A 19,426-nucleotide genomic window follows, 5' to 3' on the forward strand; every position below is an offset into this window, starting at 1 on the left:
CCTTGTTGCAGAAAAGATGGGATAATAAAGCAAATAATCCCATTAGAGAGACATGCCATACGATAGACCTTTGTGTTCTTGTCATGCTAAGAGGGCATTCATTGTTTTAACAGGTCTGTACGCTCACCAGAGAAGACAATCGTGAAATTGGCCAGACACCCGAAGATGAGCAATTGCATGTGCTCCCTTTGTACAAAATCTCCAATGTGGACGAGTTCGGAAGTGCAGAAGGTCAGGAAGAGAAAAAACGGAACGGCAGCATCCAGGTCCTTAGCTCCTTCCGGAGAAAAGTAAGGATGCTTTCAGAGCCAGTTAAGACTTGCCGGCAAAAAAAGTTGGAAGCTAAGAAAGCAGCCACTGAGAAGCTTGCTGCTATGGATAATGGGTCAAGCAAACACGAGAGAGAGAAGTCAAACGCAGCACGCCAAAAGCAGGCCATCTCAGAAGCATCGGGTCATGCAAAGCAGTTAGCAGGTATGGTTTGTAATGAGTATGCACCATGGGTCATGGTTCTGTTTCCTGTGCCGTTTGTATTATTTACACTCAAGATAAGGGTGAGGCAGGTTAGGTGGCAGGCAGTGCATGTGTTCAGCTTTTAGTGTCTTCTATAGTTCGGTGAACAACTTCAGTTATTTAAGGTATTCGTATACCGCTTTCCTTACACTAAAGCGGTGTTTGATTCAAGCTATAGACCTCAACCCATAGTTGTTTAAACATACTTGCTTATACCAATTCAGGCAATGTGTCCCTCTTCATCGCCCAATAATGCCTACTTTGACTGGCAGCAGCTTTCCTCAAGCATTCACCTGATGTGCAGATGGAGGCAGCCGATGGGCTACCCAGCAATTCCATTGCCTTTTCCTTGATAAAGCATGTGAAAAGTATGTTAGAAGTAAATAATTCAAGAGGTTATTTAGGGCCAATCTTACTGTGATCTTAAATATATATATATATATATATATATATATATATATATATATATATATTTAAAAATGCATCTAGTGGGAGCTTTCATTCCAGTGTAAGTAGCGTCATTTGAGAGGGGAGCTTTTAAGGTTTATGTTGTCCTTCCCCACCTATTACAGCTACCCTGGGTGCCATTTACATTTTCTAAAGTGCACAGAAGGGGGGAGAATAGCAATAATGCATTTAACATATCCAGGTTGGCCCTTAGGCTTCTATCCAAATGGGCCTCTTGAATAAGTATGAAGACCGAACAACCTCTTAGTGCACAGAAATGCCCTTACAGCCTTCAGGGTTCCTATTTTGTTCTGTGGGCAAACAAGACATAAGCTGCAAAAAGCTGTGTGTATACAATCTCCTAAGGATGTTCTTTCCCTAGCCATGTCAAGCACGGAGAAATACAAACAGTGGGGTTCTTGTTGTTTAACTTTTCCTTGCTTACTTTCTTACACTCACAAGACAAACCGTACTTAACAACTTGCTAGGCAGGAGGGTTTGGGGTTGTTGTGTTGCACTTACATTGTGGAGGTCACAGACAGTTCATTCCAGAGAAAAGCAAGCAGTGGGGCTTTTTTCTCTCCTGCAGCCTCCTTGAGTCCTTGAAAACCACCTCTGAGAACTGGGAGATGGAGGGCCCAAGCACTACCTGCAGGCTTTATATAAGCATCTGGTTGGCCATTGTGGGAACAGGATGTTGGGATAGATCATGGGTTGGCAACCTAAGGCCTGCAGGCTGGATGCAGCCCAATCTCCTTCTCAATCCAGCCTGCAGACGGTCCAGGAATCAGCATGTTTTTACATGAGTAGAATGCGTTCTTTTAATTAAAATGCATCTCTCTGTTATTTGTGAGGCCTGCCTGGTGTTTTTACATGAGTTGAATGTGTGTTTTTATTTAAAATGCATCTCTGGGTTATTTGTGGGGCATAGGAATTCGTTCATTTCCCCCCCAAAATATAGTCCGGCCCACCACATGGTCTGAGGGATGGTGGACCAGCCCACAGCTGAAAAAGGTTACTGACCCTTAGGATAGATGGTGTGATCTTATGTTATGTTCTTATGGCTGTGCTGGGAAGAGGCAGCATCCCTGCTTTCTCTTCAATAGATGGAAAAGGCACAGAAAAGGGCAGCCAAAATTATCAAGGGTCTGGAACAACTTACCTATGAGAAAAGGTTGCTCATTTGGGGGAAGTTTGGGCTTAGAAAGAAATCAAGGAAAGGAAGTCAAGATTGTAAGTGGTGTGGAGAAAATGACTAGGGAGATGTTCTCCCACTCTCATAATGCTAGAATCCAGAGTGAAGCTGAATGTTGGGATCTTCAAGACAAACAAAAGAATGTACTTATTTACATAGCACAATGTTCCCAATTGGTGGTCCACAGACCCCAGGGGGTCAATGGCACCGTTCGCATATCAAAAACTGCCATAGATATGTCAAAATTTTCAAAAGTAGGGGGTCCACGGCTTGGCTTTTGAAAAACAAGGGGTCCACAGTACTTAGTTAATTGGGAACCACTGACACAGCATATAGCTGAGTTATGGAATTGACAAATGTAAGATTTGGTGATTGCAACCACCAGCAGGTTTAAAAGGGAATTGGGCTGTGTACACACTGCTCTTTATAACCAGTGTGCTCTCATTGCTGATTTGTGAAGCAGTGTGTGCATGACATTAACCATAATCCGTAGCTGTCCTGCTATTTGTTATGAAATTCTGCATATTCATGCATTCTCTCTAAATCAGCTTCGATCATAATTGAGAAAAAGATGTTCAGTAGGGCCATCTTTTTCTCCCCTCCCCTTTTTCTTCTCCAGCTTTATACTGCATATAACACTAATGTCTCACAACAAATGTAATTGAAATGTAGAAAACACAACCTGAAAAAAGAGACAATGCACGCACTTTTGTAAACGAAGAAAATCTTTAATGAAAATTGTTTTTTTTTAAAGAGAGAGAGAGCAGCCTAGCTGGCAATGCGTGCACAGCCTTAGATACACTGATAAGGCTATCAGTTGCTCCTGGTCATGATGGTGAAATGTTATCTCCAGTTTCCAAGACAGCATGCGCCTCTTGAATAACAGTCACCGAAGAGCACAAGTAGGAAAATGCTATTGTCTCCTTATTCTGCTTGTGGGATTTCCACGGGCATCTCATTGGCCACCTTGAGAACAAAATATTGGAGCAGATGGGCATTTGGACTGACCCGTGGTGGTATTATTTATGTTCTTAATAGCAGGGGAGAAATCTCCTGTGCTGAGACGCACCAACATCTTTGAGTGGTTGGAGTAGCAGTGCCCCTGCTGATACACAAGAAGCCAGAAAATGATTCCTGTGCCTGTGATAATTGGTGTTCTTACCTCCTAAAGCTATTTCTTCCTCTCTCTCTTTCCCCTTCCACAGATCTGTTACGTCTTTCAGGACCAGCCATGTCACAGCAGAAGCTCTACCAACATCCACATCATGCCCTCCCTACTAAACCTCAGTCAAACCATATCAACTCATACACTGCTTCAGGTCCCACAAACCTCTACATGGGTTTGCCAAATCCAGCCAATCCCTATCCAAACTCTTCACATGCCTCAGATCCTTATGGTGGGTCCAGCCCCATGAATATCTACCCAACGTCTTCGCAACCTGCAGGAGCTTATTTGAATTCTCCTGGTCTCATGAATCCCTATTCTGTACACTTGGCTCAAAATAACCAATATCCGCATTATCAATGCAATGGAAACTTGCCTCTGGAGAACTGTTCCTCCTACTACAACAACTATTCGTCTCAGCCTCAGCATATGGACTTGTTTAGGTATCAGAGCCAAGACTCTCTATCTAAGCTAAGTCTACCTCCAATTCATACATTATATCAACATAGGTTTGGAAACAACCAGAACTTTGGGCCCAGGTACTTGAATTATGGAAACCAAAATGTGCAGCTAGATGCTCTCAACAGTTGCACAATTAGACCAAATATTCAGCATGCAGGTTCCTTCCCTCCTTACCCCACACATGAGGCTGATGGTCCTTTTATGGACATCGCCTCTAGACTGAAATCAAATCTAAATAATCCAAGTGTGGACTACATGAATAAAAATGGCGACCATCTCTACCCCCCTCCACACTTAACACATGACTACCACCCTGCCGCCGATATGTTCGGTGGCCCTGCTCATCCACTCCACCTCCAGAACAAGAATAACCAAAATGGCTTGTCAAACATGCTTCCAGGTCTTAACCACAATCGGACCGCTTCCCAAGAAGGCGCAAATAAAACTGAGGTGCTCCCGCCAGAAGATCCCGATGACGTCTGGTCAGACAATGAGCAGAGCTTTCTGGATCCAGATATAGGTGGCGTGGCGGTTGCCCCGTCGCACGGGTCAATTCTCATAGAGTGCGCGAAACGTGAGCTCCACGCGACGACCCCGCTGAAGAACCCTAACAGGAACCACCCCACAAGGATATCGCTCGTCTTCTACCAGCACAAAAGCATGAACGAGCCAAAGCACGGCCTAGCTTTGTGGGAGGCCAAGATGGCGGAGAAGGCAAGGGAGAAAGAGGAGGACTGCGAAAAGTACGGGCCAGATTATGTGCCTCAGAAAGTGCATGGCAAAAAAGTGAAGCGGGAGCCAGCTGAACTGAATGAGAATTTGGAGCCAACCTACATGCGTTTCATCAGGTCTCTTGCACAAAGGACTATGTCTCTCACCACAAACTCCACGGTTACCACATCTCCATATGCCTTTACACGGGTTACAGGGCCTTACAACAGATATATATAAACATCAGATCTTCGTTCATTACCTCATCTGTTTTTTGTTTTTGTTTTTATGTTGGTAGGTAGTCGTTCTTTCTAGGCTGGAGACAAGGGAAAAGGGCAAGAGACAGTATTTTTTTCCCCCTTTTCTTTTTAACTTGTCAATGGGAAAACCTCCTTGTACCAGCAAAAGAGGTAACATTGCCACCACATTCATTTGGTAACTGGTCACAGGTAACACGTTAACAACTAAAAACCAAAGCACCCTATGCAAATTTAACGTTGAAATACTGGCTTGACTACTTACTGGAAGACAGATAATCTGTATGCATAACCTTTAAAATTTTTACATCTGTGACCATTTAAATGAAAGCAAGTTAATTAAGAGAAGTTTGTTTTTAAAGTAAAAAATACTGTAGTATTTCAGTAGCAGAAATTTTAAATTACCAACTGGTGCTGAATCTATGATGTGCTGAAATACTGGAAATGCAGCTTTTTAACATGCAGGGGTTTGTTTGTTGCTGTAATCTTAATCTTGACTTGATTTTTATTAATCAGGATAGCGACATATATTACATAAAGAATACGAAGCAAAACACTGAATTTGTTTGGCTATTCTAAAACATGGTGCTATGTATAAGAATGGTGTCTAATGCAGCAGCTGAACAGTTTTAATGCCTTTTATAACCATGAAAACGTTAAAAAGTATGCTGTGCTCTCCTTAAACGGCAAACAGGACCTTTTTATTTTTGTGTTTGTATCCAATTTGTATTTGTTTGTAATCTGGTGCTTAAAAGTAAAAAACACCCAGTTTTTAAAATATGGGAATTGTGCTCAGGCAGGACCAAGATCCAGCAAAGCTTATATATGAGCAGTCGGGTGACTTTGTGTGAAGCTCTCTGGAGCTTTTCATTATAGTTGGTTGCATGAGCAAAGAAGCAAAAGCAACATTTTAAAATGAACAGCAGTCTCCCTTTTCAGCAATGGAAGTTTCAAAGACAGCATCCAGACAGCAGCCTGTTTAGGACATAACACTAAGACATTGTTTACTGTACATGAATGAGCAGAATCAAGCCTTAGGTTTGCATGCTCTTCTCCTCCGTGGGTATAGCCAGTAGTGCCCCTGCCCACCCCACCCCAAATCAACTACAGTGGTACCTTGGTTGTCAAACTTAATCTGTTCTGGGAGTTCCTTCGACTCCCAGAATGGTTCAAAAACCAAGGCGTGGCTTCCGATCAGCTGAAGAAGCTTCCTGCACTCAGTCGGAAGCTATGGAAGCCCCATCAAACGTTCAGCTTCCAAAAAACGTTTGCAAACCGCAACACTCACTTCCGGGTTTGCGGTGTTCGGGAGCCAAAATATCTGAGTACCGAGGCATTTGACAACCAAGGTACGACTGTAAATAATACTTAACTCAAAGTAGAAAGAATCAGAATATTTGAAATTGAAATGCTCACTGAGGTGCCACTATCTCCCTCCCTAGCGAGCGTTTCCCTAGAAAAAGTCAGTGCCGGCTTTTGTTACAGTTATGCATGTAGCATATCATTTCAGACATTCTCTACAGAACATCAGAATTTAGGATACCACTGCAGTGTGTCTAACTGGCTATCTCTCTTGCTTAGCTATACACCACTTGTACCATAGAGCGGTCATTCAGTACCTTGCAGAAAATAAAGACCTGGCTAATGTCAGGGAAGCATCTCAATGGGCTAGTTTACTGAGTGAAAAAGGAGGAATTTGAGAAGGGAGTGCTGAACAGATTTTCAGCAAATCCAATAAAACTTGTTTGAGTTTAGATTTTTCAAAAATAAATTAAGATGAAGAAAGGCATTTTCTTTGTAATTTTGCTAAATATACTTGTTAACTGCATGGAAGGTACTCCCTGGTGTTAATATTTTATTTAACTTCCCCGTTTTCAAATGACTGTGAAGATTTTGACAGATTTTTCTGAGCACTCGGGGTCAAAAGAAATTTAATCCCCAGTGGTCACAATCCTAGACTTCCCTGTTTGAACCCTGTGGGGAAACTGCAGTAAAAAATTCCAAAAAGCCTCTGGCTGGGTGCAAATTTATTTCCCATGAGCTTTATGGTTGTTTGGGACTGCAGTCAGAATTGCTAGCTGTGGGCAATTCACTAAGGCTACTTTAGATGCTATATGGGTAGGGTTATGTTATGGAGGCGCATATTGCAGCTATAACAAAGGCGGCATTTTTCCATCTCCGCCAAGCTAAGCAGTTGGCTCCTTACCTCTCTCGCCCTGACCTAGCCACTGTGATCCATGCGACGGTCACCTCCAGACTGGATTATTGTAACTCGCTCTACGTGGGGCTACCCTTGAGACTGACCCTGAAACTCCAGCGGGTGGAGAATGCTGCAGCGAGACTCCTTACTGGGTGCTATACCAGCTGCACTGGCTTCCGGTGGAGTTCAGGATCAGGTTTAAGGTGCTGGTTTTAACCTTTAAAGCCCTATACGGCCTAGGACCCTCATACCTACGGGACCGCCTCTCCTGGTATGCCCCACAGAGGAACTTAGGGTCTTCAAATAAAAACATCTTGAAGGTCCCAGGCCACAGAGAGGTTAGGCTGGCCTCAACTAGAGCCAGGGCTTTTTCGGCTGCAGCCCCGATCTGGTGGAACGCTCTGTCACAAGAGACAAGGGCCCTGCAGGACTTGTCATCTTTCCACAGGGCCTGCAAGACAGAGCTGTTCCACCAGGCCTTTGGTCAGGGCGCAGCCTGACTCCCTCCTTTGGCAATCTTTACAAAACTTTAGTTTATGGTTGCCATCAATTTTGATTTTAATTAATTTTTATAATGTTTTTATAATGTTGCACTGTTTTAGTGTTGTTAGCCGCCCTGAGCCCGGCTTCGGCTGGGGAGGGCGGGATATAAATAAAAATTATTATTATTATTATTATTATTATTATTATTATTATTATTATCATTATCAGTGCAGTACCACAGCACTGGAACATGCCATGTTGCTCCCTCAGACACCGTGAGAATGGGATGCTGAAAAATGTGGCCCATTGGTTTGATTTCACAGGCTCTTCTTATGTTTCTGTGTTCTTAGTTCTCACTTTTAATTCCTAGCCCATCCCTTCCTCTGGCTTGCTATATTTCTGCTGGAAATATTGGATTTTAAAAATATTTTCTTGGTGGCGCTATGCTTCAGCAAGGAGACTTACAATCTATTGTGCAGAGAGGGAATAGCATACTGCTGACTTAAGTAAATTGAGTGATAAAGGCAAAAATCAAGGGTTTGGGTCATCTAGAAAGACCCCTCAGCCCAATAGCCCTTAGGCTGCATGCCCATATAAGCTCTGTTGGATCTCATTTGAATGCATCCATCAAGTCAAGGCCTGATTAAGGAGAAAAAATAATAGAAATGTGTGGGGTTGTTTTGTTTTATTTAATGGTGCTTGAAAAGTACCTTGTCTGCCTGAAGCATTGGCAAACACCACTGGGGTACTAAAACATGTTAGAAGCTTATTTTATCTTTGGGGCAAATCCATGTAAAAGAGCCCCAATACTATGCTTTTTCAAAAATAAAAATGGGAGGGGCAATTTCAGTCTTGAGAAGTAGCAGGGGAGAGTGATTATCCCTTTCCCTGCAGCATCCTTTCCTCCCCCCCCCCCTAAAAATAGGGGTTGAGACTATGTAGATAAGCCTCTTACTTAAACATCTACTGGTGTACAAGAGGAACATCCACTTTTAAAGGCAGAATCACGCTTGGGTTGAATGGATGCAAGGCATTGCCTTTACAACACACTTCCCCCCACCCCAATCTTCCAATTCCTTGGTGCTCATCTTACACAGCTGTACTGTGAACATGTTTTTCCTTACCATTATGATGACGAGTGTATCCCTCAAATCGTATATACATTTTGTTTTTGTTTAATATTAGCTTCGGATAATTAACAGCATGGGTTAGACTTGATAATTGTGTAGTTTAGTCTACTTTTTTTTTTTAAGGATCCATAAAAGTTCTCCAAATAGCTGGGCAGACTGAGGTGTTCAATGGATTATTTATGTTACAGTATACGTCACACTGCTCAGTGTAAGGTGCCCATCTTCGCTAGGAAGGTTTGAGTAGAATCAAGACACGAGATACAGGGTTATTCTGTGCGATTCTGTCGGTGGGGGGGGGGAAGGATACAGAACAGGCAGCTGGCTTGCTGTGGCGAGTTTTTAAATTGGTAATTTGTATTAAACAAAATGCAAGCAAAAGAGATGTATAGTAAGTAACTTAACTTGTAAACAATTTTTTTTAATGCTTTAGTATTTTAATACTGTACAAATATATAAATATAAATCTATTATATATCTAGATATATATATATACATAGATATATATATATATGGGTTTGGAGCTGAATTCACATCACGGTGCTACTCAGCCTGCTATTAAAATATAATGTGATCTAAAAATACATTAAAATGTTTGAATGATGTTCCTACTTGTCATATACCTCAACACTAGTTGGCAATAGGATGTTAAATTGGGAGCGGAAGCTTATAACATTGTTATATCACCTTCCCCTCCCTCTCTTCCCCCCTGATTCTTTGAAAAACAAGATATTTTCTCTCACTCGCTACTTGATATTATAGCAAGTATAACTTGAACTTCGACTTTTTAATGTTTTTGTTCTAAAAATTCAGGGATATATCAGCTCATGATCTCCTTTGTAAGCCAACATATCATCCAAGTGTGTGAGAGAGTAGGGGTGAGAGTGAGTGTGCGAGAGAGAGACTATTGTGCGAGGGTGTGTGAATGTGTTGTGAATGTTGATCAAAATATTATCCTTGAGGGTTTTTATTTTATTTTATTCTATTCTATTGTTTGAGGATTCAATCTTTATCTTTCTCTAATACTTGTAAATGTACTGATGGCGATTAAAGCTATATTTTGTGTAAATTCATCCGCTCCTTTATACAGTGATGAGAGTGTTTTAACGTTTTAAACTCTGTTTTCTTCTGGGAGGGGTTGTATGGCCCAGTCACAAAATGGAAAATAGAATGCACTGAGCGGTCAAAAGGGAAACTGTAAAGCAGGGGAAGGGGGGAACTTGGTTCCCCACCTGTCGCAGGACTACAACTCCCATGTGAGCTAGGGAAGATAGGAGGTAGCCACAGACTCCTCGTTCCTGTTGTGAAGGCAAGGATTTGGCAACTAACCATTTGCTAGAGGGTTGTGTGTTTCCAAGGAGATTAAAAGTTAATTGGCGGGAGCAGGAGCTGCGAGTAGGGAGATTAGACAATTTTATGAAGAATAAGCGGCTACTTCTGGTCAAGGTGACTCTATGCTGCCTCCAGGCAGCTGAAGAGGACCCACCATGAGAAAAGGCTTTTGCAGTCATGTCCTGCTTTTAGGATTCCCAGAGGCATCCGATTGGCTAATGTCGGTCTGATCCAGCAATGTTCTTCTTCTTAGGACGTCTTCCTTTTAAAAATGCAGACCTAATGCCTCAATGTTTGGCTGGGCAATATATTATGAGGCAAAGACCCTGACCCATGAAACAAGTTGCTGCTTCACTCTATACATTTTATTGTCCCACCGATAGCACGGTGTGTAATTGGGCAACATAAATATTGACCATTACAGGACCAGTGCCTGAATTTGGCCTTTTAAAAGCAGCATTATAATCCCCGTTGAATGTTGGATAACTGCAGTTAGAGACATCCCCTCCTCATTCTACTGCCAACACCACACTGTAAATGCAAGTCCTTTGAATATTTAACTTGGAAACAAATATTTAACTTTTGCAACTTTAATTAATGAGCATCCTTGCAATCACCCAAAGCTGGGTGAATCTCGGAGACCTCAGTACAAGCCAAGGCTGCTCTGCTTTGCTGCATGTTGAGAAAAACCTGGTCAGTGATGATTCTCAACATTGCATTGAACCCAAACCAAACAGCCTCTGCTTGTGTGGAGCTCCACGTGGGAGCTGCTAAATCCACTTAATCAAACCATCTTCCAGTAATATCATGTTTTTCCATTTACCATTTCTTTGCTGACTTAAGGCGAGAAGTGCCGATTTAAAAACAGGTTTTAGGTTGGATTCCAAAGAACAGTGTTGGATTTACGTATAAGCTAAACAAGCTATAGCTTAGGGCCCCACTCCCTTGGGGGCCCCAAAAAATTAAAGAAAAAAAAGATGTACATTTCCAAAATATAAGATAAAAAACAAATAAAATAAAACCTACATACAGCAACAGTGTTTTGTGTTGTGTAGGCTCTTATGATGTATGTAATGGGCCCTGCCTGCTAGCCTGCTCCCTAAAATATCACTGGTTTGCTCATTTCTATATCAATTACTTTGATAAAATACATATTTTGTTATGTGCAAATGGCTTTAGATACCTATTAGGTCCATAGATTACCATATATCAACACAAAAAACAGTGTTGTTGACAAAGGACAGCTGGTCATATAAAGGGCCCCATTACCTTCAGTAGCTTAGGGCCTCATCAAACCTAAATCCAGCCCTTCCAAAGAACCATGAGCAACATGCACATTTTTGGTAGAGCTGTTCTGCACATGTTTGTGCAGGAGAGTTCAACACTGCGCCATGCTCGGTTCTAGAGCAGCTAGGGTGCTGCTAATTCTGCAAAAAGTTGCAGGAACATTGCTCAGTTCCCTTTTTGTCTTGTGGTACTTCAGACGCAAAGTGTCAGGCAACCCTTCTGTGAGTGGAAGACCCCATCCACATGCCGAAGGGGGGGGCTTGTATCCAACCCCCGTCATTTGCCAAATTGCTTGCAGGCAGAAGAAAACTTAGTTTGGGAATTTGGGAAGGGGGAGTGGGGCCGGGAGGAGAAATATGTATTGTAAATAAAAGTTGTAATTTTGATGTACAGAACCCTGCCTCAGTGAACTGGGGGGAGGGGGGAGCAGACATAACATTGCTTGTATAGGATTATCAGGTTGACTATAGCCATACTTGAAGATACTTTTGAGTGGTGTCAACTTTACTTGAATGATTTGTTCCCTTCATCTTGACTGACGCACAGTGGCGTTGAAAGTTCACTTTTAAAGCTAGTGGTTAACTTTTGTGTAGGAAACTTTAACAGTTTGACACTAAGATAATGACCTTTTTTTAAAAAAAACGTGCATTTTCTAAGCTTATGTTCTACTGTTTGAGTTGTTTTTGTTTTTATTTTTAAAGAAACTTTCCCTCATTTGTCAAAGGGGCTTTTTTTTTTTTTGGTCCATTAAAATCTGAGAATGGTTATAAATACTGTAAGTATTGTAATGTAATGAATGCAGGTTATTTGAAAAGCTGTTTTATTATATCATTCCTGATAATGCTGAAATGTGGGTGTTTTTAATAAAATTTATATTTATTTAATGCACTCTGTGCTTGTCTTGTGGAATCGTGTTGTTCGCAGAATCATAGAGTTGGAAGAGACCACGAGGGTCATCTGTTCCAACCCCCTGCAGTGCAGGAATCTTTCACCCAATGGGGGACTTGAACCCACAGTCCTGAGATTAAGAGTCTCATGCTCTGCTGACTGAGTTGCCCACCTATAGGAGGAGCTTTTTCAGCCTGGGGGGCCACTTTCCCTTCCTGGAGGCCACCGGCCTGTGATTGGTGAGATCGAAGCCAAAAGTGGGCAGAAATTTGTTCATTAGGCTAGTTTCTGCACATGCTCTCACACCCATCTTCATTATCAGAGTTGAAGGGGCTGGTGAGGAATCTGGCCTTAGGAAAGAGGTTGTGGCTGGGGAGAACCCTGAGAGTCAGCAACCACATTTGGCCTCCAGGCCTGAGAGTCCCTATCTCTAAGCTAGCGATCCAATAATTTAAGACTACAGTGATACCTCGGGTTAAGAATTTAATTCGTTCTGGAGGTCCGTTCTTAACCTGAAACTGTTCTTAACCTGAGGTACCACTTTAGCTAATGGGGCCTCCCACTGCCGCCACACGATTTCTGTTCTCGTCCTGAAGCAGAGTTCTTAACCTGAGGTACTATTTCTGGGTTAGCAGAGTCTGTAACCTGAAGTTTCTGTAACCTGAGGTACCATTGTAATCCAGTCAAGTGTGTGAAGAAACTCCTGAAGTACTTCTCCCAGGGTATGAATCTCTCTCTCTTTTTAAAAAACAAACAAAAACTCAAACCTTTAGTTTTAACTTTGACTCAAACAACCTGAAAACAACATCTTCGTGTAATTGACAGATTTCAGTTCAAGACATATGAATGGACCCAATTACCATTGTACCCCCCACCCCACCCCCATCTTACGTTAGTTATTACAGTGCTGACTGCCATGGTCAGACAACATGATTGCCTGAAGGGGCACCACTGTATTGGCTCAGGCCACTAAAGAGCAAAAAGAGTTGTACAGTCGTATCTTGGTTCTCAAATGTTCGACTTCTGAAACATTCAAAAACCAAGGCATGGCTTCAATTGGCTGCAGGAGCTTCCTGCACTCAAGCGGAAGCTGCGTTGGACATTCAGCTTCCAAAAAATGTTTGAAAACCAGAACACTTACCGTATTGGCCTGAATATAAACCTCACTTTTTTTCCCAAATCCTGACCATGAAAAGTTAAAAGTGCGGCTTAAATTAGCGACCTTACAAAAATTGCCTTTTACAATGTCGCTGCTGAAACAGACATATGGTAAAACGGAAGGGGTGTGAGTGCCTGTAGAATTTTAAGGGAGCAGCTTATATTCGGGTATTGTTGGGGGGTTTTTTCGCTTGAATTTTAAAGGTGTGGCTTATATTCGGGCCAATACAATACTTCTGGGTTTTCAGCATTCGGGAGCCAAAACGTATGAGTACCAAGGTGTGCAAAAACCAAGGTACGACTGTATATGCATTATCAAGGTTTTAAAATCAAGGCTTAAGGACTGCATTATGAGATCCAACCATGAGCCTTGCTTAGAGCAGAACACCCAAGGAAGTCAAACAGTAGCATGAGAGGATTATTGGTTTATGCCTAGAGACTGCCTTACCTGAGAGTCCCCAAGAGTCTGGTGTTGGCACTAAGGTAAAGACCTCCTTGCTCAGTGCCCCCAACATCTGGGCTACAATCCCAGAGTTAGTTACATGAGTCAGAATATTTACTCCAAGAATGCCAGGTGTGAGGAATCAGATGTTGTGGAACTACAATACCCATCAGTCCCTGCCAATGTGACTAATGGGTCAGAAATGCTGGGAGTTGTTGTCCAACAGTTCTGGGATCCCAAGGTTGGGAAAAGGGGATTTTGGCCATTTTGAGAGCCTGTGTTGACTCGGGGGGGGGGGTTGCTCTCAAACAGCAGTCTACCGCATTGCTTGCTTTTTACATTGGTGATTTCTGGGAATAAACCAGGATCTTACATGCAGAGTATGCAGTCTATGCCTGAACTAGGGTCCCTTCTGTTTGTGCCAGACCCAGCGGTTTCAACAGTGGGAGGCAATTCAGGGAGGAGAGAAGCCAGAAGGCACTTAAGTTGGTCTTAGCCAAGGTAAGATGGAGCCTGGTGCAATGGCATCTGGTGGAAGCAGGAGGAGCCCTGGCCTTTGCAGGGAGGCACCAAAGTGATAGGAAGAGTGTGTACTTGGAATGATATCTGGATAGAGGGGTAAGCCACATGTGCTAACAACGAGAACCACAGTACAATGGTACCTTGGTTCTCAAACGCCTTGGTACTCAAATGCCTTGGCCCCAAACGCCGAAAACCTGGAAGTAAATGTTCCGGTTTTTGAACGTTTTTCAGAAGCTGAACGTCCAATGCGGCTGTCAGCTATTGTTTCCGGGGTGTCTGCACCAATCAGAAGCTGCACCTTGGTTTTTTAACATTTTGCAAGTCAAACAGACTTCTGGAACGGATTACGTTTGGCGCTTTTGCTGTTTATTTTACATTTTTGTTTTTGAGGCTTTTTCAGTTAATTTGTTTTTGTGACTGTGTGGAACCCAGTTCAGCTACAGATTGATTGATTCTGTGACTGCGGAAATGGATAAACGCCCCCCATCCAAACAATGACTATCGTCAGTGCAGGTAAGGTAATACTGTCTTATTTATTTTATAGTACAGTACATTGAGTATTGCTTTCATTTTATGGATCAGTGGTCTCATTAGATAGTAAACTTCATGTTAAATTGCTGTTTTAGGTGTGGTTTTTAAAAGTCTGGAACAGATTAATCCGTTTTGCATTACTTTCTATGGGAAAGTGCACCTTGGTTTTGGAATGCTTTGGTTTTGGAACGGACTTCCGGAATGGATTAAGTTTGAGAACCAAGGTACCATTGTACATCAGAAAATCAACTCTGGCAAGATCAATTACATAGTAGCAGTTTTTTAAAAAAGCAACATAGCAGCAAATGTAACAGCAACGAAACAAGGGAGTTTGAATGTTGTAGCCACTGCCTCTAAAACAACTACAAATTAGCCAAGAATCAAGTCAATATGACCAAATGATACTTTTTCCACAAGTAAAGACAATGCAAAACCAACTGAGCTGCCTGCACCCACAGAGTTAAACCACCCCACAGGACACTGCACAGAGTGTTTCCTTAGAAACTTAACCAAACCCTGAGCAAACTTAAAAGTAGAAAAATATTTCAGAATTTCAAATATTCCAAAGGGGTGTGTGTGTGTGTGTGTGTGTGTGTGTGTGTGTGCGCTAAATCAAACAGGATAAATGTATTTATTTATTTGATTTTTATACTGCTTCTCCACCCAGCTGAGAGCCCAGAGAGCCACACATTCATAATTAAAACTTTCAACATAAATTTCCATGACCTTTGAAACCTAAAAACGCAACCTTCTAAAACTGCAGTGCCAAAGTTTAAATAAAAAAATCATGGCTAATAAAACTTGTTCCTCCATAATACAACTCTGAAGGAAATAATTAACAATTAAACTTGAGCTCCCTCTACCGGGCAGCTATATAGTAAGTGGTTGTGTTGACTTGTGGAGGGGGTTTATATATATATAAAATATATATATGGATATACATATACATCTATATATACATCTCCCCCCCCCCCTTTGTGTATTTTGGGATCTCCCCAAGTGGGTTGTAAATGCAGTCAAAAAATGTATGTCAATGTCACGGAAAACAAAATGTGGTAATTTCAAATTTTCAAAAGCCCTGAGTTTTAAAACACTCCAACTTGAAATACTACTTTTGCTCCTTATAGAGAAGAGCATGGACAGATATCAGCATATCAACACCAAAAAAAATGCGTTGGGTGGCATTCAATGCTAGTCCTACTAGGGGAGAATCATTGAAGTTTATGGATATGACTGAGGATTAGTAATTTCAATGGGTCTACTCTGAGAAGGGCTTCATCTCTCGTCACAGAAAGATATCAATGCTATCTATGTAGATGACTGATGGACAGAAGAACTTCAGACATCAAGAGACTCCAGAACTGGGACGAAAGTTGGCTTTCCTCTAAGACTGGCCAAGAGACTGGCTAAGACAGACAGACAGACAGACACAGACATAAACACACGTAAAACAAGCAAACCCTGAAGTTCTGATCAAGGCTAATTGATAAAGGAAAGGGAGAGGTCCATCTCTAGGACTCAGCCCCTGACTGCAGCATCTAGCCTGCTATGCCTTGAGAGCAGAACAATGGTTGAGGAACCTGTGGCTTTGTTGCACTACAGTTCCCATCATCCCTGGCCATTTAGCCATGCTGGCTGGGGCTGATGTGAGCTGGAGTCTAACAACATCTGAAGGGCCACAGTTTCCCCCATCTCTGGAGCAGAGCTTTTCTGTGGAAACAAAAGCTGAGCAGAGCACTATTGTGTGAAGAGAGTCAGAGGTGAGGTTGAGAGTGGAGGGGCTGTGGCCACAACAGTCAGCTATTCTTCAGCTCCTATGCAGAAGGGTGCATTCTTGTTACACTTTGAATCCTTTTGGAATTTAATAATGATCTGATTGGAACCACCGCCTTCGAAACACCTCTAGAGTTTCACGTCATATGTCAGGTTAAAACAAATAAATTGTAGCATGGCATGATGTCTATAGGAAATACTGTTCTCTGCGTTGTTGGAAACTAGACTGCTTGGGTCCGACTCCTGACTGGCAGAACTTCTGAAGGTTTGCGGAAGGCTTCCTCAAACTTGGCCCTCCAGATGTTTTTGGCCTACAACTCCCATGATCCCTAGCTAGCAGGACCAGTGGTCAGGGATGATGGGAACTGTAGTCTCAAAACATCTGAAGGACCGAGTTTGAGGAAGCCTGGTTTGGGGGAATAAAAAAGGTTAGATTTTTATTTTATTTTTACTCTTCCTTTATATCACTACATGCAAAATTGCCACATGTACATTATTGTGTCATGAGCCAGCCAATACGGACCAGCAGGCACAAAATTGGTTCATAATCAACCTATTATTATTATTATTATTATTATTATTATTATTATTATTATTATTATTCCCAGAGGTCTCAGGGTGGTTCACAGAATATAACCAAAGTATAAAACCACAAAAATTATGGGTGTATGAAATAGCTGCAAGGGACTCTCACCAAGCTCTGAATGGATGGATCTCATGTTGTAAAGATCCCAGAAAACTTGGCTGAAAATTTTCCAAGAAGGAAATACTGATTTTCTGGGAAATGGAATAACCTGCCATATGAATGCAGCCCCTTGACCTGATTCAAACTTCATAATTCCTGCTACAGTCTCCCTTTGAAGTTCTATATTTGAGACTCCCATGTTGTTGCTAAATATCAAGCCCTCTTTAAAGTAGGTGCCTGCTTCTGCTTGAGTTTTCCCCCTGCTTCCCACCCCCCCTTTTGTTCCCACTGTGCATTACCCACAAAGTCTACTTTATGAGGGGGGGGGGCGTGAAGAGAAACACTCATATATAAAACTATTGCAGTTTTGTCTCTTGCCATTTTGGAGCAGGTATAGACGGGAACAGCCTGCACAGCATGGATGGTAAATTTGTTTTAGTCGAAGCGAGGGTAAAAAAGCATTGATTCTCAACCTCCTGAACATGAGAATCCAAAATTGCTCAGCGTTGCCATTAATGCTCTTTCCACTGTGAAACCTGAAAGGAACGGAGTAGCTGCTCATTTGGAGGCCAACATAAAGGAAGCTAAAATGACTTTTCTGAATTTCCTCTCTCCACAGTTATAATTGGACACCCCGAGGTATTCAGTTCTCAGTCACAATGATCGCCACTCACCTCTGTCATTTCAGATCACCGAACTGACAGCCCAGGCAAATTTTGAATTGATTTGTTATGAGGTGGTCAATAAAGAAAATGTAATTGCAGCCTGCAAACTCCTATCTGCATCAATAAGAAATGGGGAATGCGCTTCCAAAAAGAGAGAGCAAAAGTGGCGTTGCTGACTTGGCAGTGGCAAAAGTGAGATGACAAATTAGTTCGTCCCGACTTCTAATGATGCCACCTATCATCCCGCTTTGGCTTGCGTGGAAGTCGTGCTCACCAGAATTACGTTCTTGCTGGCAAAGCACTAACTCAGTAAAAACAGTACTGATTCTCATCTGGGATGAGGTTTAATGCAAAGAGAGTTGCCTACGGCACAGAATAGCCATTCATTTGCTGCCTAGTCATTTGAAGCTAACTGTAAAAAGAAAGATATAGAACAAAACATCCCATTGTGCGCACACACACACACACACACACACACACCTACCCGCAATCCCTGGATCTTCTTCCTGAGTGAAGTGCCCTGATTGATGCTTTCCAGATACCAAAACGGAAAGATGTTTAAGATCTCTTTGGCAGCTCAACGGGACAACTCAATCAGGGGATTTCAACAACAGATATCCAACTCAAGCTGCTTCTTAGACTGTAAGCACATGTGCACTCAAAGGATCTTTGAAACCACAGATTTAAGTGTGGTCAAAGCAATTTAGGAGGAGGACTTTAAGCTTGGTTTGTGGAAGAATAATGAATTATCCCAAAAGTCACAAGAGAAAGTGTAAGAAACAGTAACAATGAAAAACTTGACCACAACATCTTATTTATATGCTGCCCATCTGACTGGGTTAGCCCAGCTAGTCTGGGCCGCTTCCAACAAATTATAAAACCACAGTAAAACAACAAACATTAAAAACTTCCATATACATATATATATTCAATAGAGATATTGAAGCGTATATGTTTTCTGAAGTGTACATCACTCTTTGGAGTATGTGGGATTCTGTACTCACATTGGGCAGTATCTAGGGTTAGTAATACTCTGAGTAAATCCATTGAAAGTCCGTAGATTGCAAAGGGTCACTTGAAATATGACTCCCATTAGATTATCACTCATCATGAGTTGATTCCATAGAAAGTACCTGGCTGGCCATTCAAAATCTGCACAAGCAGCAAATGGTACAGTCCTCCCTGGACTGTACAATCTCAAAATGCCATGCCAATGGGAAACCACATTAGTTCAGTCAAGATAGCTCTAAACCACCCTTCCAACAGGAAGGGTATTATAGCCTTGGGTAGGTCACAATAAGAGGCTACAATAATATGCAATGGCATTATCTCAACCACAAAACAAAACCTACCCTCCTGGCAAACTGTGAATATCCCCTCACTAGTGCAGTTTAGGGTATTCCACACCTTTCCTCAGCAGAGTTGCTTTTTTTTGAGAAAAATAAGTGGCTCACATAAATGTCAACTCCCGTAAGCTTTAATAATAACAAAAATAGCATAATGAGAAAAACTCAGTACAACAATATGAGGAAAGTCTGAGGCAAGAAACAAGGAGACAAGTTTCTTAACTGAAACTTAATGGA

General features: G+C 42.0%; 1 protein-coding gene across 2 annotated transcripts in view; it reads left to right on the forward strand.

Moving 5' to 3' along the window:
• The window catches only part of TET2 (tet methylcytosine dioxygenase 2), a 72,925-nt gene extending 64,067 nt beyond the window's left edge, over window positions 1-8,858 (forward strand). For both annotated transcript variants that reach the window (XM_079990188.1, XM_079990189.1), the window contains exons 9-11: window positions 114-474; window positions 3,361-6,216; window positions 6,829-8,858. In XM_079990188.1, coding sequence (XP_079846314.1) covers window positions 114-474; window positions 3,361-4,733 — 1,734 coding nt within the window. In that variant the 3' untranslated portion in view covers window positions 4,734-6,216; window positions 6,829-8,858. The remainder of the gene's footprint in view (window positions 1-113; window positions 475-3,360; window positions 6,217-6,828) is intronic.
• Window positions 8,859-19,426: the final 10,568 nt, after the last annotated feature.

This window comes from Podarcis cretensis, assembly GCF_951804945.1.
Source record: "Podarcis cretensis genome assembly, chromosome: 9".
NCBI classification, from domain to species: Eukaryota; Metazoa; Chordata; class Lepidosauria; order Squamata; family Lacertidae; genus Podarcis; species Podarcis cretensis.